General features: G+C 46.0%; 1 protein-coding gene and 1 long non-coding RNA gene across 6 annotated transcripts in view; both read right to left on the reverse strand.

The window, feature by feature from the left end:
* Positions 1-1,773: 1,773 nt before the first annotated feature.
* The window catches only part of NFYC (nuclear transcription factor Y subunit gamma), a 30,096-nt gene continuing 6,107 nt past the window's right edge, over positions 1,774-25,762 (reverse strand). Inside the window, exons 2-10 of one of the 5 annotated variants that reach the window (XM_014946539.1) lie at positions 23,137-23,249; positions 19,572-19,643; positions 18,455-18,568; positions 12,934-13,029; positions 8,855-9,028; positions 8,370-8,528; positions 3,955-4,062; positions 3,198-3,257; positions 1,774-2,676 (exon numbers count right to left, since the gene is read on the reverse strand). In XM_014946539.1, the coding sequence (XP_014802025.1) occupies positions 2,557-2,676; positions 3,198-3,257; positions 3,955-4,062; positions 8,370-8,528; positions 8,855-9,028; positions 12,934-13,029; positions 18,455-18,568; positions 19,572-19,643; positions 23,137-23,241 (1,008 nt within the window). In that variant the 5' untranslated portion in view covers positions 23,242-23,249 and the 3' untranslated portion in view covers positions 1,774-2,556. Of the gene's footprint in view, positions 2,677-3,197; positions 3,258-3,954; positions 4,063-8,369; positions 8,529-8,854; positions 9,029-12,933; positions 13,030-15,462; positions 15,577-16,579; positions 16,738-18,454; positions 18,569-19,571; positions 19,644-23,136; positions 23,250-25,762 lie in introns of those variants that run through there. The other 4 variants (XM_014946538.1, XM_014946541.1, XM_014946543.1 and 1 more) reach the window with 4 other exon arrangements.
* Positions 4,069-8,363, reverse strand: LOC106890610. Its single transcript, XR_001412540.1, has 3 exons — positions 6,097-8,363; positions 5,721-5,977; positions 4,069-5,132 (listed from the first exon to the last, which is right to left on the reverse strand). It is a non-coding gene; the product is annotated as an uncharacterized LOC106890610 (long non-coding RNA).

Raw genomic sequence — 25,762 nt, forward strand, 5'->3', positions numbered from 1 at the left:
TTTCTCTCCTTTAAGCAATTTATTCCCCATTCAAATTTAAACTATTTCAAGCAAACACCAGTGCTTTGGGTAAAGAGCTTTCCTTGGGAAGAGCCTCGCTCGCTGCCTCTGCCAGCGGCTGATAAGGCAGGGGGGGCTCTGCCCACCCGGCTCCCCCCTCCCCGGAGCCCCACAAGTCGATTCCCCAGCCCCACTCCTTGGCACAAGCCAAAACCATAGAATCACAGAATCATAGAATCATCTGGGTTGGAAGGGACCTTAAAGATCATCTAGTCCAACCATCAACCTAACTCTGACAAAAAAATAAATAAGAAATAAGCAATAAAAAATCACCGAACCATATTCCTGAGGACCATGTCAACCCGTGTTTTGAACCCCTCCAGGGATGGTGCCTCAACCCCTTCCCTGGGCAGCCTGTTCCAATGCTGGACAACCCTTTCTGTGAAGAAATGTTTCCTAATATCCAATCTAAATCTCCCCTGGCACAACTTGAGGCCATTTAAGGCTGCTCTGCCAGCCCAGCTCTCCTCACCGAGGGCCAGTGGGGAGCACCAGTCTGGCCACGGGCACCTTGGCTGTGGGGGCATCAGGCTACGGGGACTGATGGCAGCTTGGATCAGGGGACCAGACTGGTGGGGACCAGAGTCGGTGGGTACCAGAGCCACCACTATAAAGAATGGGGTGGGGAAGGCACCTCCGAGCCCCCGGCCCCTTCCAGCCCTTCCCGGGCAGCAGCCGCCCACGGGTGACCTCTCGTGGCCGGTCCCCACACACGGACCTTTCATGCAAAGTCCTTTTTCACCCCAAAATCCTCTTTTCTGTGCTCCTCCAGGGCACATCCCCGGCTCTGGCCAGGCCCCCCCTGCGCTGCCTGCACAGGGGCTGATGCTCAGGAAGGTGCAGGGCTGCTGCTGCTGCAGTGCGGGGCTGGCTCCCAGGCATGGCAGAATCGGAAAAAAATTTAAAACAAAGAAAAAAAAATATAAGAAAATTGACATTTAGAAAGCCCAGGAGGTGCAGGTAATGCAGCAAAGCTCCCTTGCCCGACTGGAACAACCTGGCCCAGATTTAAGTCGTTTGCACCAGCCAAATGCTGAAGTGGAGTTTTCCTTCCCCAGCAGCTGCTGCCCCCCCCGCTGTTCTCCTGCACCCTCCCCCGGGTGAGCCTCTCAGCCCACGTCCCACACCACCAGGCAGAACACTCACAGGGCCACACAGCCTGTACCTGGGTTACACACCACGGGCAGGAATGGCCAAGCCTTCCCTTAATTCCAAAATCACAGCAAACTGGGTGTTTCTGGCAGCGAAAACCAAGTGGTGACACTGGCACCGTCCCCAGTGCCGTCCCCCAGCTCTGCCAAGTGCTGCCCAAAGCCACGGAGCTTCTCTGGGCTCCAACTACACCAGGCTGCTTGATGGTGGACACACAAAGGTCCTCACTTCCAAACCCTCACCCATCTGGCTCGGACCTAAAATTGGCCAAACAGTGATTAAACCTGACCCAAACTCCCCCCGTGGGCTCAGCTGGGCCCTGGGCACAGGGAGAGGTGGTACCTCCTCCGTACCCACAGCTGCAGGAGCCCCCAGGGACCCCCAGACCCTCAGTCTCATTCCCCAGTCACTCCAACCCTCATCCCACCCCTTCTCCACCCTGGAGCCCCACAACCCCATTGCTACTTTCGCTGCTTCGGGCAGAAGAGTTTTGGGGGATTTGGGATGCTCTTGGCTCGGCAGGTCGAGACTGGGCACAGCACCTCAAAGAAAGCACACACATTATCTTACAAAGGAAATTTATTTCATTTTTATGAAGCTTATATTACATGCATCGACTGAAGCTGGTACAGGAGTTAACAGCAGGGCTGGGGTTTGTCCAGGTCTCCATTAGCATTTCTGGAATAAATCAGGCCGAATTAAAGAACCTTTTGCCCTTGGACAAAGCAGTCATCAGATAAAGAATGGGGTTTTTTGTTTTGTCTTGTTTTCGCTTTAATTACTCCTCTCCTACTCTCTACCTTTGAGCTGCATAAATGCTCCCAAAAAGGAGGCAGGAGAGGAAAATCTAACACACACACACTCCCCCCACACCCCCTAATAAACCATTGGGATGGGAGGAACTGAATCTAGCTCTATTCAGAGAAAAATAAAATAAAATAAAAAATACAAACAATACCAGGAAAAAAGCTCTTCCAACGAACCAGATGCAGTACCCTTTAATAATTGTACTAGATAAAAACGTTTAACACATCGTCGACTGAGAGGCTACAAATCCCTTTTGATTAGTTCTCGTTTGGTTTTATGGGTCTGAACGAGCGGCTGTATAGACTGAAATAGTGATTTCTAAAAATAAAAATAAAAATATTGCATTCTTGTCAGTGTCTGGTGGGTACTCTCTCCCACCCAGCAGAGGAAGGTGTGTGGTGCACTGGAGATGGCAGCCTGCTGTAGGCCTAATACCAGGTAGAGGTGCAGAGGAGCCGATGCGTTGGTCGGAGCAGGCAGAGGTGGAGCTGGAACGTGTGGTTTCCAGGCAGAGAGGACCCACCACGAGGTCCCTGCTCAGTCCCCTGTCACCTGCGTGGCCTGCCCGTCCGAGGGCTGGTTGGTGGACTGGATGAACATGGGCTGGGCGATGTCCTGGCCCGCAGGCATGGTCACCTGCTGGATCTGGTACAGTTGCTGGTGGAGTGAGAAGCAGGAGAAAGAAAGAACCATCAGTTCTCATCATCCCCTGCACCAGCTCCCTCCAAACCAGGCTGGGCATTAACCCCCCCAGCTCAGTGGTGGCACTAAAAGCACCTCTCGCATCCAAGGAAAATCTGTCCCCTCAAAGAAACAGACCACAAACCGATGCTGGTTATTTGCTGCTAAATGATAGCAAAATAATTTTGTGAATTTCTGACCCCCACGCTTACTTCAGGCTACTCACAGAACAGTCAATAGCTACATGTTAAGATCTTTATTCTTAACCTGGTTAGGACCCCACCCAGAGCACAATGGGCTGAATTAACTGGGAGCAGAGGCCGTAGGACATGAAGAATCCACCTGAATGAAGTAAGACTGGCACCACATCCCGCTCCTGGTTGGGATTTGCTGGCAGCAGCAGTGATTTATCAGGAGGAGCTGATGCAGACTTTAGGACAGTGTTTCCAGCCCTTGACTTCAAAGGGACGATGCACCAACGAGCCCCGAGTTCTTACCTGCCCGTCTGTGAACTGGCTGAACTGCTGCTGCCCTTGCTGGACCTCTGTCTGCGTTATCTGCAGGGACAAGAGAGGGACGATCACTGCCAGGCCTTCGGAGAGGGTCACAGCCCCACTAACAACATTCTGCTGCCACCTTTCAAGAGCTTTTCCACTCTTCCAACCTCCGTTGCCCCACCGGGCAGTAAGACACAGTTTAGCTGCTGGCCTGTGGGCAAGTCAAGAAGGAAGGACGTGGGATCCCACTGTTCCAAACCAAACCCAAGCACATCCTCCCTGATTTCCACGAGGAGGAAAGCAGCAGCCTCCCTGTCCTCTGAAGGCAGAGAAGGATCCCTCAGGGGTCTCAGGAGAACACGGGACAACCCGCTGGCAGCCACGCCGGTCTCGATGCTTGGCCTCAGCCACAGCCTTCCCCCAGCACGGCAGGGCTGCTCCTCCCTCGCCCACCAGAGGAGCAGAAGGAAAGAGAAGGGTGATGAACTCCAGCTTCACCTGCAGCCAGCTCAGAAGCGGCACAAGCTTCACACAGCGAGACACAGACACACACACAGAGGCATGCACCTTCCCCGCAGAGGTAAAGGAGGCTTCCGCTACGCTCCGGGCTTTGTTATTCCGATGAAAGTAACAGGAAGAAAAGAAAATGCAGGAATCCTAGCCCAAGAGGGGGTGATTGCGACTGGACTTTGCCGTTCCAGGAGCTGGGGAACAACACTTTAGGGGTTAATGCCAGCCCTGCTGTTAGAGTGCCTACCTGCTGTGCATTGGTTGCAAGCGTCTGGATCTGCCCCTGGACTACCTGGGTGCCTGACACGGGCTGGGCTAAGCGGATATACTGCAGCTGGCCAGCATTCAACTGAACCTGGAGACAAGCGGAGGGGGCAGGGAAAGAAAATTAAACAGGTAACCGGGTAACCTGACACACACACACTTTGCCTTCTCGTTCCCCCAACAGAAGCCGGAGCCGATGACACCGGGAAGCTCCGGGTGAGTCACGGTTTCAGATGAACAACTACCACAGACCCTGCCGGGGGGAGAGCAGGGCCCAGGGAACTCCTGCAGGTTCCTGGAGTCAGACCCCGAGGAAGCACAAGGTTACTGCTGCCTCCGGAGCAGGAGGGGGCAGTTAGTAGCTAAAGCATATTAATGGCTGAATTTCAGAGCACTTTGAGCACCACTTCTTTTTCTTGCTGGGTACGAGACTCGAGTTCCTGCTCTGATGGACCGTTTCGCAGGAAGAGGATGGTTATGAGCTGCCTGCACACAATGACACTCCTACTATATCCTGCCAAAAAAATATACAAGAACGTATGGGAAAGTCTCACCCCAAGCCAGCAGGGATGACAAACCCCAGGAATATTGAGAGGGAATATTTGGAAGCTTTTAATGCAACTCTGCCCACCCGGCAAAGGCCAGTACCTTCTGTGCTTAACAATCAAATGCAAATTTATTGCCTACAATCCCTGAATTTGCAGGGTCAGATGCCTGGGGGTGTGGGATATGAAATCAATGTCATGGTGGTAACCTCCAGTCTCACCTTGCGTTTTCTGTGACAGAAACAGGTATCAGTACTAATACACACCCAAGAAGCAATAAAAAGGTCACAGTAGGATCAACGCTACCATTGAACTTTTTCATTGAGTGTTACTTAACTTTAGAACATTTGGATTCACAGCCTTAAGGTTAATTACACACCGAAAATGTTTTGAGGGCTTTTTTTTTTTTCTTTTTAAAAGGGGAAAGAAGGACACACAAACCACTTGAAAACTGCTCAGTGACAAGGGTTCAAGGGCTGAGAACAGGGACTTGGCACGTACACAAACGCCGCTGCCTTCCCCAGCTGTGTCTGACAGCTCCAATATTATTGCAAGAGCGAGTAAACTCCACGGGAACATAAACACGTCAATAAAAAAATTGTTTCTGGACCAAGACCTGCCCGCAGGGCATGTTTTCCACACTGGGGGCTTCCTGCATTGCTGTTAACTTCTCCACTAACTGGATGGATGGAAGAGATGTAGAAAGAACGTTCTTCCAGAAAGGAGAGTCAGCTCCACAGACCCTGCCCAGTGGGGTCTGCCCAAGACACAGACTCCATTTAACACAGAGTTAATGCAGACAAGCAAATGATTACCATTTTGTTAACATGCACACTTCTAGGCTTTTCCTCAGTTTTAAAAAAAAAATAAAAGCCACCTTTCCAGAGGCAACCCGTGGTCCTGGAAGATATGGTAAGTGGCAGCAGGGAAGTGTCCGGAGCAGCAGGAGCAGGGGAAAAGCAGCAGCCAAGAGGAGGGAGAGTCTCTCAACACCTCTGCCATCACCAGAGGCACCGCCAGCTTTACAGAGTGTTTTAAACTGTCCCATTTGGGTTATGAAAGATTCTTTGCAGAACCCAAACAGATACCAGAGCGAAAAGGAATCAGCAGCACTAACTGTATCAAAAGAGAAAGGAAACTCAATGGGAAAATAACACGAGCACAGCAGCAAGGGAGCAGAAGGGAGAGCAGTGAGGACCAAGACCTGCCCACAGAGCATGTTTTCCACACTGGGGGCTTCCTGCATTGATGTTAACTTCTCCACTAACTGGATGGATGGAAGAGATGTAGAAAGAACGTTCTTCCAGAAAGGAGTCAGCTCCACAGACCCTGCCCAGTGGGGTCTGCCCAAGACACAGGCTCCATTTAACACAAAGTTACTGCAGACAAGCAAATGATTACCATTTCGTTAACATGCACACTTCCAGGTTTTTCCTTAGTTTTTAAAAAAATAAAAGCCACCTTTCCAGAGGCAAACTCCATTTAACACAGAGTTAATGCAGACAAGCAAATGATTACCATTTTGTTAACATGCACACTTCTAGGCTTTTCCTCAGTTTTAAAAAAAAAATAAAAGCCACCTTTCCAGAGGCAACCTGTGGTCCTGAAGATATGGTAAGTGGCAGCAGGGAAGTGTCCGGAGCAGCAGGAGCAGGGGAAAAGCAGCAGCCAAGAGGAGGGAGAGTCTCTCAACACCTCTGCCATCACCAGAGGCACCGCCAGCTTTACAGAGTGTTTTAAACTGTCCCATTTGGGTTATGAAAGATTCTTTGCAGAACCCAAACAGATACCAGAGCGAAAAGGAATCAGCAGCACTAACTGTATCAAAAGAGAAAGGAAACTCAATGGGAAAATAACACGAGCACAGCAGCAAGGGAGCAGAAGGGAGAGCAGTGAGAGGAGACCGGGGGCTGCAGGTCTGTGAATCCAAACAAAACCTGCTCCTCAGGCCAGGGCAGCACAAAGCGCTGGCAGCGAGTGCAGGGCTCCATGTCCTGTTTCACTTCACCTGCTGGAAGCGAGCGAGGGGAAAGATGCTGCCTTCGGCACGAACCGTGGCTCCTCAATGCACCGTGATTAAGAAGAATCCTCTTAATTACAGTCAAACCAGTATCTCTGCTAGACACAGAAGCGCGAGGTGTGACTGCTTCATTAAAGCACAGCTCCTAAGTTGCTCTGTTTTGCAGACTTGCAGGTTTTATCGAGCCAAGTGCTCCCAAAGACACAAGACAGAGGACTCTGGCACTTGGCAGTTCCCGTCTCACATCCACAGCTCCTGAGCAGCAGTCACAGCTCCCTCTCCTCAGATGCTCCCAGACAAGAGGGAGGTGGAAGCACATGCTTGGCCAAAACCAGATGCTAATTAAAAAGCCTCCTGAAACACAGGACCACTTACAATAGGATCCACCTTCGTGGAGAGCAGCTCTTCCTGCAGAAGGTTATGGCCCCCTCACAGCTACTTTATAAAGAATTCTTTCTCCTGGCAGCTCTCCCAGCCCCCTTCTTGCAGGGGCTCCCAGCATCCACTGGAGACAACTGGAAATCAAGTATGAACTGCTCTTTTATTGCTGAACCAAAGGAAGGATGCTGCAACACTTCAGTACTGCTGGAATGGATTCACTGGGGCTGGAGGTGGAGATCTCCTTCCAAAATGCTTTGAAGAACAAAGTATCTCTCAGAGACTTTGATAAGGCAAGGAAGATGAAAAAAAAAAAGAATGTAAAAGAAAGGTAGCGGAAAATGAAAAGAAGAAAAAAAGGTTGTTTGTAGTGAGACACCCTATTTGGCAAACAATTCACTTCCTTGCTGTTCCTTTCTGACCAACACCTTAAGCCACGCAGTAGGGATCAGCTCAAGACTTAAGAGACGAAAAGAATTTGGAAGTGAATTGGAAAAATCGGGCAACACCCAGGATCTAAAGCCCTTTCAAGACGCTGTGGCGAAGCACGGACATTTGCCAGACGGACAGAGGGAAGCTCAGCAAACCTCCAAAAGCCAAACTGCTGCGAAAGACCACTCGTGTCACAGCTGTGGGGCACTTTGAGTAACAGAAATCAAAGACAAAGCGAAACACTCGTCCTGGCTGCTCGCTCTGACCTTTGGGTTGCTGGTTAAGTACATAGAACTGGACAGATCTATTTTTTTTTTCTTTAAGAGGTGTGAAATTTTCCAGATGGGAACCAACAGCCCCAGCTTTGTTGTGATTGCAAGTTACAGAGAAGAGAGGAAAAAATGTGACTTTTTTTGCCCCCCGTGTTTACCCAGGACACGTGCCAGAACGTCCCTGCTGATGCTGGGTACTCAAAATCCCATTTTTAAGGCCACAGCAGGTCTGTTCTGACGTGAAAGTGAGGAGATATCTTCTGGTTCTGCAAAGCCATTCCTACAACCAGCTCAAAGCATTTTGTAGAAATATTTCTTACGACATAAAAGTTTATTAATAACTCACAGATGGCACCTTTCCCACTCAGTCTGCCAGGTCATGACTTCAGATTGCAGAGGCAGAACCAAGTAAAGGCAAAAGTAGTTAATTCTGCTTTATTGAAACCATGCTGTAGTAAAGAACTAAGGTTTATCCAGGAAATATTTTATTTATTGCTTCCTAATCGTAACTATTTCACTCAGGGGATAAGTGTTGGGGGTGGGCAATGAGTCTACACTAGATGGGTTAGATTTATTTCCCATTTCATGTCACACCTGGTTAGTTTTCCTCTCTAAGTGCAGGAAACACACCACTCAATCCAAATTTCCTCTTACAGTTAAAAAAAATCCGTATATATACAGTCTCATGCCAGAACAGGAGCAGAGAGTTTGCTCACAAGCCTGTTAGACATTTCCACTGGCAAAGTCTTACCGGTATTTGCTGGATCTCTCCTGTATTGGTGATGATCTGCTGCATGACTTGCATGGTCTGCCCAGTTCCGCTCTGAGCCTGCTGGGTCTGTCCTTGGGGCTGGGCCTGCACTATCTGTACCTGCTGGCCTTCTCCAACCTGCATCGTCACGGGGGTTGTCTGCATTCAGAACGGGGATAAGGACCAAGCCAGGACTTGAACACGGGTGAAACAGCCACGAGATACAAAGACTGCAAGCGACAGGCTGCTTCCTACACCCACTGCTCCTTGGGGATGCTGAAACCACCACAAAGGGAACCCAGGACCTAGATGACCCTTGTTATTAAGGTATCTAAACACCTGGTTGTGACCAGAAAACACATTTCTATATTGTTACTGACTGTTGTGAGCGGTCAGAACAGGATACTGCAATACACTACGGGCAGGCTGGGGGTTTCAGGGGCTCCAGGGAAGTGGGAAGCCCCTGGATGCTGCCCGTGGCTCACCTGCCCCTGCTGAGGTTGGGCGATGATGATCTGGCCAGGCTGGATGGTGGTGGTCGACGTGGTGGTCTGTTGGCCTTGCTGCTGCCCCTGAACCTGCACGGCCGCGGGCTGCTGAGCCAGTGTGAAATAATACTGCACAGGCTCTGCTGGGGTGACAGCCTGACGCACCTCCTCCTGCAGCACAGGGAAACAACAGGTCAACGGGGGGGGAACAGACCAACAGCCACCAAACACCCCGACCACGGCTGAAACACACCCCCCCGCCCCCAGCATGCTCCATGGGAAAGTGTCCTTAATACCTCCCTCCTAACAGTTTAACTAAGTAAATCTGAAACGATAAATCAAGATAGGTTTCCTCATTTATTCAGCTATATGGAAATCAAAACCATTTCCAATACCCTGCGTATAATAATGCAGTCATCAATTTCATTCCGGGATGCAAATCAGTAAAATTACCATAGCTGAAAACCAGGCAGCTCCTCAGCAACCGCCACCATCGCCTGTTATCTTAGCGCAGAACGAATTGCAAATGCACCAGGAAGACTTACAGAGCCTCATCTGTCAACAAAACCCCTTGTAGCCTACGTGCCCAACACAAATCTCAGTCTAGCTCCGCTGTTAAACCCCTGGCAATGAGAGCTGCAGACTCGATGCACACTGTCGTGCCTTTAGTCATGTATTTAAATCCAGCTTTTCCAGAACTGTAACAACTTCATCCCTTCCCACGGCTTAACAGCCTGATTCTGCTGGTAGCAGGAATGTCCCAACAGTGTGGAGAAACAAAAGGCTCTGCTCTAGCTCACCTTCAGAAGGCACGGGCTGTAACACTGCTGTTTTGTTTTATCTAAGCATGTATTTAGGAGAGAAAAGCCCCTATGATTAACGACGTTTTAGGCAGAGAAGTAGATTTTCAGAGATTACGTTCAGTGGCGAGCCCTTAACACCTGAGAATCCATACTCTTAAGCTCCCCAGCAGCAGTTGGATCTCACACCTTCGGGCAGACGCAGCTCCCAGATGTTCACTCCATGGCAGAAGGCGTAAACAATCCTCTCCCAGCCACCTCCAGTTCACAGCTGAGAGTGTAGGATGTTTACACATGCTACAACATGGCACATTCCCACTCACACGAGGCTGCTTCATCCCCCTGCACTGAAGGAGGTTTGCTCCCGGTTACCTCCAGTGCATCCAACTGGGCAGGGAAAGAAAAGCTGACATTAAATGAAGTCAGTGTGTGTTGTCTAGATGGGCATCAGGCTTGAGTAAGAGAACCCTTTTGCTCAGATGCAAGACTCTCAAGAGGGACAGCAACTAAGGAAAAGCCTTACTATTGGGAGGTTTCCCAACAGCCTACCAGAAAATTGCCCCCCAAAGATTAAGCTGTTCACAGTTGGCTGTAATCAAGAAGTAATTTCCAAGGCTGGCCCTCAGAGCAAACAGCAGCACTATCCCACGCTACTGCAACCCACTGCAATCAAACACAATACTTCCTACACATGGTAATTCACTGATTATTCCAAATCCTTTGTGGGAGGGATTAATAACAAGTTTAAAATATATATATATTCAACAGGACAGGTCTCCAGTTAACCACAAAAGCAGATGCACAGAAGAGCTGTGGCTGTTTCTGTAAAGCTGAGTCCTTAGATTTATTTCCAGAGCGCTCCAATCCTCAGTTCTCAGCTGAATCCCAAAACAATCACAGCAACAGAGTACTTCTGTGTGTGTCTATTCCAGGTGAAGTTACAGTTGCTACAGGCAAAAATGGCTGTAAATTCAATTCTGCTTCAACCAGGTTGTAGCGCATCGTTTGCCATCTTTTATTGTCAAGCCACAGCTTTAGTTACCAGAGCAACACAACAGTCACGGTTTCATTCCCAGCTCTTCCAGGGAACCAACACTAACTTGTCAAACAGTCTTTTCTGTGGTGGAGATAAAATACAGGTTGTACCCCCAGCCAAAAAGTGCAGGCTCCCAGCCTACAGGCAGCTGCTTTTCAACACCGCTGAAGCAAAGAAGGATTTTCCACTGGGAAGTCCCAACCCCCCTTCCCATGGGGCAGCGATGGCTCCGTTAAACCCCTCTCTCCATAAGGAGTGTTTGAGGTGACTCAGCAGCGACTGCAGGCGGGGGATGTATCGGGGAGAGACACAGCTCTAAAGCCTCTTCCAATCCAAGAACCCGACAGGGTTTCGCTGCTGATGCTGCGCGATCCAAGAGACACGGCTCTGGTGGGATGTATCATCCAGTGGCATTAACCCACCAACCCATATGCATCCAACACACACCACAGGCCTTCATTTGATTAGAGAACTGGAATGTGCTGTCATCAGAACATCCTGATAGGAATCAAAAGGCACCAGCAAGGAGAAAAAGATACGGGTAATGTTCTCCCTCCCAAACATGGAGTACTTCTAAAAATAGCACTACAGAGTAACTGAATGAGGTACCAAAGAGAAAAAAGGACTTGAATTTGCAGCGTCAGAATTAACCTGTGTTACTTCAGGCTGCAGCCAGCTCCTCTCGGCTTATCAAGCTCCACAAACTGAGACGTGGGTTTTCTTTCCTCCAGCTCAGCAAAGGACTGAGAGCGGCTGTACAGGCTCCTGATTTGTCTTTTTAATTAATACTGAACTAATGATCTTTGGATAAATCATCTCAGTGGAAGGATGGAAGGAGCTGTGCTCCCATGTGTGATGCTCAGCGTGGCACAGAGCACAGAGCTCCCAGCACACCTGGGAGGAAGCCTTGGGATGCTGCTCATTTTAACCACAGCTGACTGCAGCAGTAGGACAGACTCTCCTGCATCCATTTTGACATGTAAAGGTATTTTCCTCATTTATTAGAAAGTTATGCTGCTTCTGGAAATCAGAATGAGAGGATAAACTCAACTCAGGCCATCAGAAAGGATGAAGGGTGTATTTCCTCCCTTTGGCCATCACTTCAGTAGCACCACGAAGGCTTTGCATGTTTTCCAGATTTATACTGAAATGCAAAAAAACCCCCAACATGTCAAAAAAAACTTCCAAGTAAAACACTTGCCAGAAAGATGTTTTAAAGTATGCCAACCTCTCCTCTCACACTCACTAGAGAAGCTATTTTAAGGACCACATTGGATTTTTTCAAACGCTCACACACTGCAAAGCTTCAAAAGTATCAGAAAAAAAAAGCAGCTGAAGGAATTGTTGTAAATTGTTATAAACTACTGCAAAATTTACTCTTCAAAAGAAGAAATTGGTCCAGCTGAGCCCTGGGCAACGATTCCAGGAGCTGAAGGAGGTGCAGCAGTGTCTGAGCAGAGCTGTTCCTGGCAGAGCCGTACCGATGGCAGCCCAGCCCTGGTACCAACCAGACAACTCGTGACGAAGAGAGATGAGCAATTCCTGAACTGGTGAAAGGCAAAGACCAAAGCTCTGAACAACAAAACACCAAGCTTTTAGGTGAAGGAGAAAAATTAAAGTCTACCAGGAGCTGGATATGTTTCTTTGTGTGTTTGAAGCAGCTCCAACCCCACTTCCCGGCATTTCCAGCAGCGTTTCACACGTGGAGGGGAAAAAGCACTTTGTAAAACCTGAGAAGGCCATTAGGTTTGGAAGATCCTGTGCCGAGAGGCCGGCAGCAGCCTGCTGCTGTAAACATCCGACTGAAAGCTCCTTCTAACTCCTTACAGCTTCCAGTCAAGGATGTTTACAGGAGCAACGACTGCCCCAAAGGATGCAGGAGGTGGGACCTCCAAGCAAAGAAGCCTGGTTCTCCCTTTACAACTCAAAGGATGAAGACTCAGCATGACTTTTAAAGTTAAATTTTTAACATTGGCAACAGTTGGTATCAGAGCTATTTAGCAATGTTTTTGTCACTTAAGTAAATCCGAGACTTCTGTAAATCTCCACTTGAGCTCTACTTCCATTAAAAATAAATAAAGAACCTGAAAACTACTGTAAATAAACATGCAAAAGACAGAGGCACAAACCTCATGTTTAAACCTGACTCTGTATTGCTTTAATCATCTTTCTTTTAATTAGAGACCAAAAATCACACCAAGGAAAGGACAGACAACAAGGAAATCATCTTTATGTCTCACCTGCCGCTTTGGAGGCTTCAGTTCATCTCTGGGAACAATATCGATGAGAAAGTCAAACTGATCAAACTTTGTAATGGCCATGGCAATGTCATTCCTCTGGAGAAACAGAAAGAGAAACGCCTTAGTTCTTTGACTTCAGAAGGCTGTTTTGTCACTGGACAAATAAAAGTTAGAGCTTTTTAACTGAGTCAAGTGAGAACTTCTTCTTCAGAGCCCAAGAGGTGAAGCCAGGTGGGGAGAGCTGCTGTTTCAGCACCAACACCACCGTCTCGTGCCCAGGGAGGCTTCTGAGATGTGTGATAAGAAGGTGCTTATCAAACTCGGGCAATCATCTGCTCACCCACCTGCCTTCATCAGCCTCTGCACAACGGTACCGCTGCAGTTCACCACAGAGGGCTCATGACAATCACCATGAGCCTTCTAGTACATTAAAAAAAATGGAATTCTTCTAAAAAAAACAAAAATATTTTAAAAATCCCAAAGATATCTGAAAAGCAGCTTTGCAGGAAGACCGGGATGACTGCTCCGTGTATTAGCAGCAACGTATGCAGAATCTATGAGTTGGGGGTGGGATTAAAAAAAAAGAAAAAAAAAGAAAGTATCACAGGATTTTATTCAGGGCAGGGGAATCCCAAGAGATGCTGAGAGAACACGCTGCAGCATGTGGAAGGGCAGAATGGTTAAAAGAAAGCATGAAGATAAAAACATACACTCAGCAAACTGGCCAAACATGTATCAGAAAAAGGATGAGCCAACAAGCTTGTATGAAAAACTGGCAAGGTATCTTCCCAAAACAGCTTTTAACTTTACTTTTATACCTTGCCTGAAAAAGAAATGCAAAAGAATAGCATTACGTTGAAGTATTAAAGACCTGAATAAGGAGTTACCCAGCAATAAGTCATCACTTAAATGTATTTGCTTAAGATTTGAAACAACTCCCAAGATAAAAAAAAGATTAATTTCTTTAAAATTAAAACTACTCTGTCACTTTAAAATTCTTGCAAGCCATCTTAAAAAGTAGGGCTAATTCAAGAAGCTATTAAAAGCTTCATTCTCATTAGCTGCAGATAAATTTGTAAAGAGCATTATATATATGAACAAGATTTGAGACAGAGATGCCTACGCTGCCTAACGAGTGGGTAGAATTTAAAAGACCATCAAGCCTCTCATTTCAGGTGAGCTGACATTTCTAAACCTGCCACTGACTTGGCATTTAATTGTAAAACAACCATCAGGTAGAAAGCATGAGGGAGACAATTCCTTTGTTCTGCAGCAGAATATATCATAAAAATACCTTCACCGGGAAGGAAACTTGTACTGAACAGATGTATCTCATATTTCATTCTCTCTGCTGAGGATTGGGTTCAATCCAATTTCCTCAGGAATAGACTTCCATAACTCAAACCTCTCCACTCGGAATCTGCCTCCCAAACACTCTAAGCAGAGCCCGTGTCTCTCCATGAGGAGAGCAGCCGTGCCGGGACGGCAGAGCACTTGGAAATAAAAGCTGAGTCAATTCAAGGTCTTAGATACACATTAGGATCAGGATTTAAGTGTGATTCTGAAATAAACGGACCCATCCGAGCCTGAAAACTGTTCACAGGCCATGCCCGAGTCAGCACTTGTGCTTATGAAGCACCTTGTTCATGGAATTTATATCAAATCACAGCAACTGCATTAAAACTTGGGTTAAGTAAGTAGCATCAGCCCAGTTCAGTGGGGACCAAGGGGCCGGATGCCCATTGAACAGGGCAGCTTTGGACTGGGATTGGAGCAGTCTCCCTGCCCTTACAGAAAGCTCCACAGCAGGGCACGGGGGGATGACACCAGGGCACAGGGGGACGACACCAGGGCACAGGGGGACGACATCCTGGCCCTTAGTACCTGTCTCTCACCTCTGCTCCGAGCACCTCAACTGACACTCATTATCCTTCAAGTCGTTCTGGTCAACATCTAAGACTAAAAGTGAACGTTGTTTTCTTTCCCCCCATAAAAAGACCCTGAAGAATTACAGTTTACTCTTGAATCACTACGAAATCACTGTTATTGAGGACCTCTCAGCAATCTCTCTGGAAGAGGGTATTTTTGTTTCCATCGCTATACACTTATCAACACAAATTACCATCTACAAGCTTACATTAGAGCTACAGCAAAACAAATCATCCAGAGGTTCAACAACTACCCTGAGTCGTTAAGAGCAGGTGACAATTAGCTCACAGCTGCAGCTTTGGTTTCTGGTTTGGGTTGGGTTTTTTGGGGGGGTTGTGTTTTGTTTTTTTGAAAACAAATTAAGTAAAAAAAAAAAAAGCATTTCAGTCGCACAGTTACACTGCGCCTGTGCTTTGTAGCAATAAACACAGGTACTGAAGAAAAGCATTTCAGTCACACAGTTACACTGCGCCTGTGCTTTGTAGCAATAAACACAGGTACTGAAGTTACTGTCTACAAAACACGCCTGATGTTATGGAAACAGAGAGCTGGAAGCAGTTCCTGAGGCAGCTGAAGGCCAGGCAGGAGCAGCTCCGGTACCTGCAGAGTCCTGCGCTTGTTGTCCTCTGTGTGGATCCAGGCTCGCAGCGTCAGTTCTGTTATGAAGATCTGAGCTGCCTTGGCGAACAGCACCGGGGCTTCTGCGCTGATCATCTGCAACCAGATTGATCATTTTGTGGTTTTAAATTTTACCATTAGGATCCTCACACCGCACGGCGGCAGTTGGAGTAACCCCATCACCTCACTCAAATGTGAATGGCCGCATTGTTTAACAGGCAAGTTGGGGGAATTTCCACACCAGGATATCTGTGGGTGTGACACTCCAGTGTTATGAGTACTGGGCATCTAAAAATCTGTCTGGAAAACCTGTTTCCTCCAGGACTAGTCAGATGTTAATCCGTATTGTTCCGGATTATGGTGGGCCAGTAAATGGCATCAGCACATGTCCATCTCCAGGGTGTCAACCAGCAGCTCCTCTTGGAGCACCTCAGCTTGGGCATAAGTAATTTGGAAACTGAAGATGACGCTTGAGGGCTTGTTTTAAAACCTTACTTTATAGTTGAAACTTTTATATAATTTGAAATGAATGCTGAAATTGCAAAGGAGGTTTAGAGGCTTGAGTAAAGACTTTCCCTCACCAAATTCCTTTTCCTTAAAAAGCATCTAGCTCAAGTTTTACTCAAATTAAGCAGTTTGATTATTAGCTGGCTTGGCATGAATGATTGCTTGTGCAGCCTTCTCCTTGTCAAATAATGTGCCAGGAAGGCCAGAGACTTCCCTCCTGCCCTTAAATCTTATTTTCCCCTTCATCATCAAAAAATCTGGCACTCGTTGGGTTCAGACACATTAGAGACCAGGGTTCCCTCCCCTTCCAGCCTGGATGAATCGCTCCCTGGCGCAGGAAAACACCACACACCTTTTCCAGGATCTATTTACCAGAAGAAAGCAAAACTGCAAAAGTCTCCAGCAAAGATCCCAAATGATTCTGCTTTCCCCGCTCAGTTTAATTATACAAGGCCAACTAATACTGCATCCGAGGCAACTGCTGAAATGTACTTTAAAAATAATAATAAACAATAAGTAATGAATTGCAAGGAATTACAGCTACAATACCCACCAGAAAGATCATAAACACTTAAAATCCCCACGACTGTACCTTCACATCTTCATCTAGTTTCATTATCTTCTTAATACGAGCCAGAGGGAGTTCTTGAACTCTGAAATCTTTCTGCAGAGAGATTCAATTTGAGAGACTCTTTACTGATACTTAACTGCAAACAAAGGTAAGATAAGAAATGTTAAGAGTGACTATTGCCTGGAACTAAACTGGCTAAAGTTACTTTTATAAAAATAACTTCTTTTCCTTGAGGTCTGGCAGCTTCTTCTCAGGCCTGAGAATCCCCATCTGCTTCTCTGTATTTTATACCAACAGAATTCTACTTAAATCTTCTGACAGACACTTGTATCGACTATTTCACCTCAAAGTTGAAGTCATTCTGCAGAACAGAATGTTTCTAATGCTACACATTTCTCCATCTATTTGCAGAAACTAATTCAATTAGCTGTCTCGGGACCCAGAAACCATTGGAATGTACAGAAAGTCACAAGAGAAACTGAAGGCACCAGGAGCTGTGTGAGGCCACAGGACAAAACCTCCTTTGCTTTCATTGCACTTCCCTCTTGCCCGATACCAATTTTGGTGTTAAAAACCTTGTGGGAATCACGTTCAAAAAATAAATCTCTTCCAGGATGGATTTCTCACTATTTTCCAGCAAAGAGAACTGCTGACTCTGAAGGGTGAAACCATGGTTATGGGGACAGTGAGCACTGTCACTGTGCTGTCACCCAACAGGAGCAGGGCCTCACTACCAACACTGGGCTCCCTCCTCTGAAAAGAATAATAATAAATAAGTAAATAATTTCAAAGTGCGTTGCTACTAGGAACCTCTTAAAAAGGGAGAAAGGCTGAGGCTACACACCCCTGCATCAGGAATGCAGGATCTCTACCCACAAAGGGCTTCTAAAACAAAAAAAAAAAAAAAGAAAGGTCTTCCCTTCTTCACAAAAATGTCATAGAAAATAAAAGGAAACTCATTTCTCTGGGGAAGAAGGCGCTGCAAGAGGTTTTAGTGAAACAAAAAGAGAGAGAAAAAAAATGCTGAAAATGCTGCTTTCTATTGAAGGAGAATATGGAGGTTGTGCACGGTCCAGGCAGCACTCCAGCAGGGGGCATTTTATTTAATTTATATATAAAAATTGTATGTATATTCATATGCATCCTTTTATATGCACATATAGTTTAAAAGAGCTCTGTGCTTTTCTGTAGACAAACATGAATGGGTTGCTCCTAGTAATATGCTGCAAATGAGACCTGATTTGGGGGTGTCCTTGCAAGGAGAGCTGGGGCTGTCGCATCCTGGTGGTGAACACTGGATTTTGGAAGGATTTTGGGCAGTGGGAGAAGCTGGGACCTGTGCTGAGGGTGACATTTTCCACCAGTAACTGCCACACAAACAAGTTACAGGGTTGCTAGGGCCTGGAAAAATATCCCAAAGGGGTTTTTTTGACGTTTTTTATTGTGTTTTGTTTTGGTTTGTTTTTAAAAAGCTCATTCCTTTTTAAAGAACCTCATGAGCTTTGGAGCAAGGCTCAAAGAAAGATGAGGAGAAAAGTCCTAATTTGTGAAACTCTTAATAATCTTACGTATATTAACTTCTACAAACAGCAGAAGTGCAAGCAGACAAGCAGAGGTCCAACCCTATTAAAATCTTTAGAGACAGTGGGAAATTACAAAAAATTCAAGCTCCTTTATTCCTTTAAGGCAGACAGGCAAACGTCACAGAAATCAAAATTAATACACAAGTACCATGGTGAAGGGAAGCATGACCACTGCTGGCTACTTCCCAGCAGAACAAACAATAAACACAGGTACTGAAGTTACTGTCTACAAAACACGCCTGATGTTATGGAAACAGAGAGCTGGAAGCAGTTCCTGAGGCAGCTGAAGGCCAGGCAGGAGCAGCTCCGGTACCTGCAGAGTCCTGCGCTTGTTGTCCTCTGTGTGGATCCAGGCTCGCAGCGTCAGTTCTGTTATGAAGATCTGAGCTGCCTTGGCGAACAGCACCGGGGCTTCTGCGCTGATCATCTGCAACCAGATTGATCATTTTGTGGTTTTAAATTTTACCATTAGGATCCTCACACCGCACGGCGGCAGTTGGAGTAACCCCATCACCTCACTCAAATGTGAATGGCCGCATTGTTTAACAGGCAAGTTGGGGGAATTTCCACACCAGGATATCTGTGGGTGTGACACTCCAGTGTTATGAGTACTGGGCATCTAAAAATCTGTCTGGAAAACCTGTTTCCTCCAGGACTAGTCAGATGTTAATCCGTATTGTTCCGGATTATGGTGGGCCAGTAAATGGCATCAGCACATGTCCATCTCCAGGGTGTCAACCAGCAGCTCCTCTTGGAGCACCTCAGCTTGGGCATAAGTAATTTGGAAACTGAAGATGACGCTTGAGGGCTTGTTTTAAAACCTTACTTTATAGTTGAAACTTTTATATAATTTGAAATGAATGCTGAAATTGCAAAGGAGGTTTAGAGGCTTGAGTAAAGACTTTCCCTCACCAAATTCCTTTTCCTTAAAAAGCATCTAGCTCAAGTTTTACTCAAATTAAGCAGTTTGATTATTAGCTGGCTTGGCATGAATGATTGCTTGTGCAGCCTTCTCCTTGTCAAATAATGTGCCAGGAAGGCCAGAGACTTCCCTCCTGCCCTTAAATCTTATTTTCCCCTTCATCATCAAAAAATCTGGCACTCGTTGGGTTCAGACACATTAGAGACCAGGGTTCCCTCCCCTTCCAGCCTGGATGAATCGCTCCCTGGCGCAGGAAAACACCACACACCTTTTCCAGGATCTATTTACCAGAAGAAAGCAAAACTGCAAAAGTCTCCAGCAAAGATCCCAAATGATTCTGCTTTCCCCGCTCAGTTTAATTATACAAGGCCAACTAATACTGCATCCGAGGCAACTGCTGAAATGTACTTTAAAAATAATAATAAACAATAAGTAATGAATTGCAAGGAATTACAGCTACAATACCCACCAGAAAGATCATAAACACTTAAAATCCCCACGACTGTACCTTCACATCTTCATCTAGTTTCATTATCTTCTTAATACGAGCCAGAGGGAGTTCTTGAACTCTGAAATCTTTCTGCAGAGAGATTCAATTTGAGAGACTCTTTACTGATACTTAACTGCAAACAAAGGTAAGATAAGAAATGTTAAGAGTGACTATTGCCTGGAACTAAACTGGCTAAAGTTACTTTTATAAAAATAACTTCTTTTCCTTGAGGTCTGGCAGCTTCTTCTCAGGCCTGAGAATCCCCATCTGCTTCTCTGTATTTTATACCAACAGAATTCTACTTAAATCTTCTGACAGACACTTGTATCGACTATTTCACCTCAAAGTTGAAGTCATTCTGCAGAACAGAATGTTTCTAATGCTACACATTTCTCCATCTATTTGCAGAAACTAATTCAATTAGCTGTCTCGGGACCCAGAAACCATTGGAATGTACAGAAAGTCACAAGAGAAACTGAAGGCACCAGGAGCTGTGTGAGGCCACAGGACAAAACCTCCTTTGCTTTCATTGCACTTCCCTCTTGCCCGATACCAATTTTGGTGTTAAAAACCTTGTGGGAATCACGTTCAAAAAATAAATCTCTTCCAGGATGGATTTCTCACTATTTTCCAGCAAAGAGAACTGCTGACTCTGAAGGGTGAAACCATGGTTATGGGGACAGTGAGCACTGTCACTGTGCTGTCACCCAACAGGAGCAGGGCCTCACTACCAACACTGGGCTCCCTCCTCTGAAAAGAATAATAATAAATAAGTAAATAATTTCAAAGTGCGTTGCTACTAGGAACCTCTTAAAAAGGGAGAAAGGCTGAGGCTACACACCCCTGCATCAGGAATGCAGGATCTCTACCCACAAAGGGCTTCTAAAACAAAAAAAAAAAAAAAGAAAGGTCTTCCCTTCTTCACAAAAATGTCATAGAAAATAAAAGGAAACTCATTTCTCTGGGGAAGAAGGCGCTGCAAGAGGTTTTAGTGAAACAAAAAGAGAGAGAAAAAAAATGCTGAAAATGCTGCTTTCTATTGAAGGAGAATATGGAGGTTGTGCACGGTCCAGGCAGCACTCCAGCAGGGGGCATTTTATTTAATTTATATATAAAAATTGTATGTATATTCATATGCATCCTTTTATATGCACATATAGTTTAAAAGAGCTCTGTGCTTTTCTGTAGACAAACATGAATGGGTTGCTCCTAGTAATATGCTGCAAATGAGACCTGATTTGGGGGTGTCCTTGCAAGGAGAGCTGGGGCTGTCGCATCCTGGTGGTGAACACTGGATTTTGGAAGGATTTTGGGCAGTGGGAGAAGCTGGGACCTGTGCTGAGGGTGACATTTTCCACCAGTAACTGCCACACAAACAAGTTACAGGGTTGCTAGGGCCTGGAAAAATATCCCAAAGGGGTTTTTTTGACGTTTTTTATTGTGTTTTGTTTTGGTTTGTTTTTAAAAAGCTCATTCCTTTTTAAAGAACCTCATGAGCTTTGGAGCAAGGCTCAAAGAAAGATGAGGAGAAAAGTCCTAATTTGTGAAACTCTTAATAATCTTACGTATATTAACTTCTACAAACAGCAGAAGTGCAAGCAGACAAGCAGAGGTCCAACCCTATTAAAATCTTTAGAGACAGTGGGAAATTACAAAAAATTCAAGCTCCTTTATTCCTTTAAGGCAGACAGGCAAACGTCACAGAAATCAAAATTAATACACAAGTACCATGGTGAAGGGAAGCATGACCACTGCTGGCTACTTCCCAGCAGAACAAACTTTAGACACCAATTCTTCATCTTTTCTTTTTTTCCAAATTAGGTCTCAATGTTTTCACAGGCCTCTTCTAACAAATTGTGGAGCTGAAACACGAGTTTCAGCCTCGTCCTGCTCCCCCTTTCTCCCAGACAGGACACAGCCCTTGCTGTCACACGGGGCGGAGAATGGGGAGCTTTGGCTCATTCTTCTAAAGCAGCCCCCTTGTTTTATTCCCCCTGAATTTTGGCTACCAGTGGCACGTGGCAAACGCACAAAATGAGGCAGAAATAGCCCCAAAAGCAGGCAGCCAAGGCAGGCTTTCCATCCAGCAGCTGCTCCGAGCCCTGCTGCGCAGCACATGCACGTGAGCTTTAACTTTACTTACGTCCAGCAAGATGCACAATTAAATTTCAGGATTTGATTACGCGGGGGACATCACCCAGGAATGTTTTGCTGTTATCGCTTTTCCTTTCCAACTCCCCTCACTGTCCTCAGTTAGATTTTCAATGACTTAGTAGCTCGCAAGGCAATAAATAGATTCATACGAAGTTAAAAATTAAGCTGCCCATAGTTGATAAGCCGTAGAATAAACCCCTTTCATGTGGAGATGAAGACAAACTACAGCTCTTGAACACGAGAATTCACTGCGCTGAAAGAGGAAAGTAATTAATTCTGGTTATGCATACAAATTTCTACATCTGTTTCTTTAATCAACTATCTGCACACAGGCTGAAAAAAAGCAGCTTATCTTCATACTACTGGATTGGGGTTTTCACTTTGAACAGCCCGTCTTCGACTGGAGTCCCTTTGTTTCCAGGTACACGAGAAGCCCAGGAGTGTGCTTGCAGGAGCACCGTATCACAGTCATCTCTCTGTCTCTCTCAGAAAGTCATTTTTATTATATGCCCTTGTTCTCAGGCACATCTCTTTGGGGGATGGAAAAAAATAGAAGCTACTTAGTCCCAATTCTTATTCTCAGCTTACACAGGACTTTTTTTTTTTTTTTTAATCAAATGCCTTTAAATTAATAAAGCATGTGATGGTGATGCACTTGGCATTCAAGTGATTTTCAAAACTTCAGGCTTGTCAAAGGAGACGGTTGGGAAGGAGGGCACGAGGGTTCTGTACAAAAGTCTGAACCCAAAAATTCATTCACAAAGTTGTAACTGTCTGCCAATAGCCAGGAGTTTGAATTATTTAGGGGGTAGGGACCAAGTCCTGCTTTGAACAGTAACATTCAAACAGGGTGTGCTGATGTGGCTCATCCTTCAGGGCTAAGAGCTCCCTCACACGCTGGTCACACGTTTTGTGTTACAGAATTTGAACAGGAGTTAAACAGCCCACGTAATACACCATGAGGTATATTCTCAAATCCCTCAATCTTCCGTTAGCTAAAAGAGCTTATGGCAGCTACACTTATACCTGTAGCTATTTTAAGATCACTTCCCTTTCCCCCCTCAAACGGCAGATAATTCCTCTGCAATTCTCCAGAAAGCAGCCACATCATCATTTCACCTGTTAAAAGAACCTTTGAGTCAACTTTGTCGTCGTCTTTAGTCCGGAGAGAGCTGAAAGATGACTATTACATCTCATTATCTATGAATCATTCAATTTATATCTCAATTTTTGGCAGTTGTAGCCAATAGTCACAAGCTTGGCTGAAGGATTATTTATCAGCTCTTAAGGACACCTTCCAAGGTGTAACTAGCCGACTCCACTGGATCCCATTAGCAGCAGGAACTTGTTCAAGCTGAGGCTGATCTCACCACCATTGACTTTTCACTGTCAGTTCTTCAGAAATAACACAACTGGGGAGGACACTCACCACGGTGAGGTTGCGGATCTCCTCCATGACCCGTGGCCAGAAGGACTGGAGGCTCTGCTGGGCATCGCTGTTGCTGGCTGTGCCGAACCCCCCGTCCGTGGACATGCTGGCAGCTGGGAGAAACAAAACCAGCGTTAGCAATGGGGGAGGAAGGACGAGTCAAAGGCTCCCAGAAGTTCCCTCCAAGTGCAGGAATACAGGAAAGGGCCAGCCCCAGGGTGCCAGAATACTGTCCAAGTCAGATATGTCAGTCCAGGTCCCTCAGCAACAGCATACAGACACTCACAGCCTCTGGAATTGTCTTTTTCAAATTTTATTTATTTTTCCAAAGATTGTAAAAGAACATTAAAGCAAAATAGTCTCCTTGTTCCCCTATTAGAGCTCTGCCTTTGCACAGGAGTTGCAAAACAAAACTGATGCTTGGTCACAGCTCACACTCCAGTCCATGCCTATTAGAAAATCATTTTTTTTCTCTTGCTTGTTACAGCCAAACACAGTGCAGGATCTGGCAGCAACCCCCCCCCCAATCCGAAACCAGAACTGTCAATGTCAGCTCGATATTATTTCTAAAAAGCATAATGAAACAGTTGCTTCTGTGTCAGCTTTCGTGGCTTTCCACTGTTTTTAAAACACCTCTTTTCCTTGGGTATAATCAACAGGAGAAATTAACAGCCTGCAGAATGTCAAAAGCACAAAGTAAGATTTAAAATTCAAATGTTTTAATTGAAACAATTTTTATAACGACCCATGCCTGCCATTCAGAGTTCTGCATCTGCAGGATGTTCAGCAAGTCTGTGCTATGGAACATCTACTGGACATGGCCTGTGCTTTCCTTAAGACCTGTATCTTTGCAAACAGCTTTATTTGCAGTATGTACCTGGAGTCACCAGGAACTCATAAGGAGAAAACAAAGGGACAGTAACTGGGTTCAGACTTCCCCCTATAACCGTGCTGTGCTGCAGTGAAGATGAAGAGGTCAGGACACAGGGCACCCATCCATCTCGTCCTCGGGTGACCACACCAGTGCCACCCCACACCAGTGCCACCCCACACGGGACCATCCAGGCACATTTCAGGTTCCAGCTGGCACAATTCTGTTCCCCCCCATAAACTCCTGGATCAAGTCCTGCCTTTTTGCCAAGGAACTCTTGAGACAGCTCTAGTTAATATTAAGATGAAGTCGGATGCACAACTTGGCACAGCACGGCCAGCCCCGCTGGCTGCCCCTGTGTGACAGGAGCGCGTGGCTCCGGCAGGATTCCCAGCAGGGAGGGCAGCCTGGAAGGACGGGGCAGAGGTGCCAAAAACCCACACAGATGTAGGACTTGCTGAGACACAACCCGACAGGATGGGACTCGCTGCTTCCCGTGGCCTGAAAGGATCTCGGTGAGAGCCAGGAGAGTCAGAGAGAGGCAGGGAGCTCCCAGTGTGAAATGCTCTCGGGGTCACCCAGAGCAGCTCTGGAGGTCCCACGAGTGACACACACCACGTACAGTCACTCTGTGTCTCCTAACTTAGACCAAGAGAGAAAAGGAGCTATGTTTGCTATAGGGGAAGATGTCTAGATACTCACAGATAACTTCAGTGTCATTTTTCATTACATGGGGACCCAGGAGGAGCTTTAGCTGTGACAAACAGACATATCCCCAAAAAGGTTTCTTTCAGTCCCTCCTCCAGCCTCGGGGAGCACGGTGACACCGCACAACACACCAAACACCGACGGGAGGCTGCTGCCAACTGCCAGCAACTTCAAAATCTACTATTCCAAAGCAACGATGATCCATAAAATCTTATTAACAGATCAAAGAGACGAATGTCAGACAATTAGCTCGTTACCTCCTGCAGCCCACACTTCCCAAGGCAGATGCTGTATTTTCCTTTCATCAACCTGAAAAGGGGACATGGGAGGCGTGGGAAGAGCCGAAGGGGGGGTGACAAAGATGAGGTCAGAAGATCAAATTTTCAGTCTCAAAGCAAATGCTCAAGACAGGAAGAACTCCAGGTAAGGAACCTATGGAAATAAGTGACTGACAAGTGACTTCATGACTCTTCAACAACTATTTCCATTATAATACTATCCACCTACAAACTGAGATATTTCAACTATTTATAAGAAAACACTCGTTAAAATATGGAGCTCTCTGTATTAATTTGGCATTTCTTTTTCTCCCCCTTTGATCTGCACTGTCAAACGTAGACAAAAAATAGTTTAGGCACATAAATAAAAGCTAATCCTTGAAATCTGCTCTGGACTGGCAATATTTCAACACTAACACCAGACAGGGGCTTTTCTGCAACCAGAGATGCAATTCATCTTGAAGACAAGCCAAATCACTTTTCAAGGCTTTAGTTTAAAACACGAACCACTTGCATTCGAGCCACTTAAGTGCTGTACTGGAATATAATGCTTTACATAATCCTAAAAAACAACAGGTTAAAAAAAAAAAAAAGGGAAGAAAAGCTAATGGAGCAAAGAGGAAGAAAATTCCACCACCATGGCTTTACCCCCTGCCACACACAAAAGCACACTTCTTGCATTAAATTTATGCCTCTGGTACTCATCCAGATTTCAGGATGAGCTAGAAATTGTTTACTCCAGTCATCCATAATTTAAAAAGTCCTGTTG

The sequence above is a fragment of the Calidris pugnax genome, unplaced genomic scaffold (genome assembly GCF_001431845.1).
Source record: "Calidris pugnax isolate Ruff unplaced genomic scaffold, ASM143184v1 scaffold113, whole genome shotgun sequence".
In the NCBI taxonomy this organism is placed as follows: domain Eukaryota; kingdom Metazoa; phylum Chordata; class Aves; order Charadriiformes; family Scolopacidae; genus Calidris; species Calidris pugnax.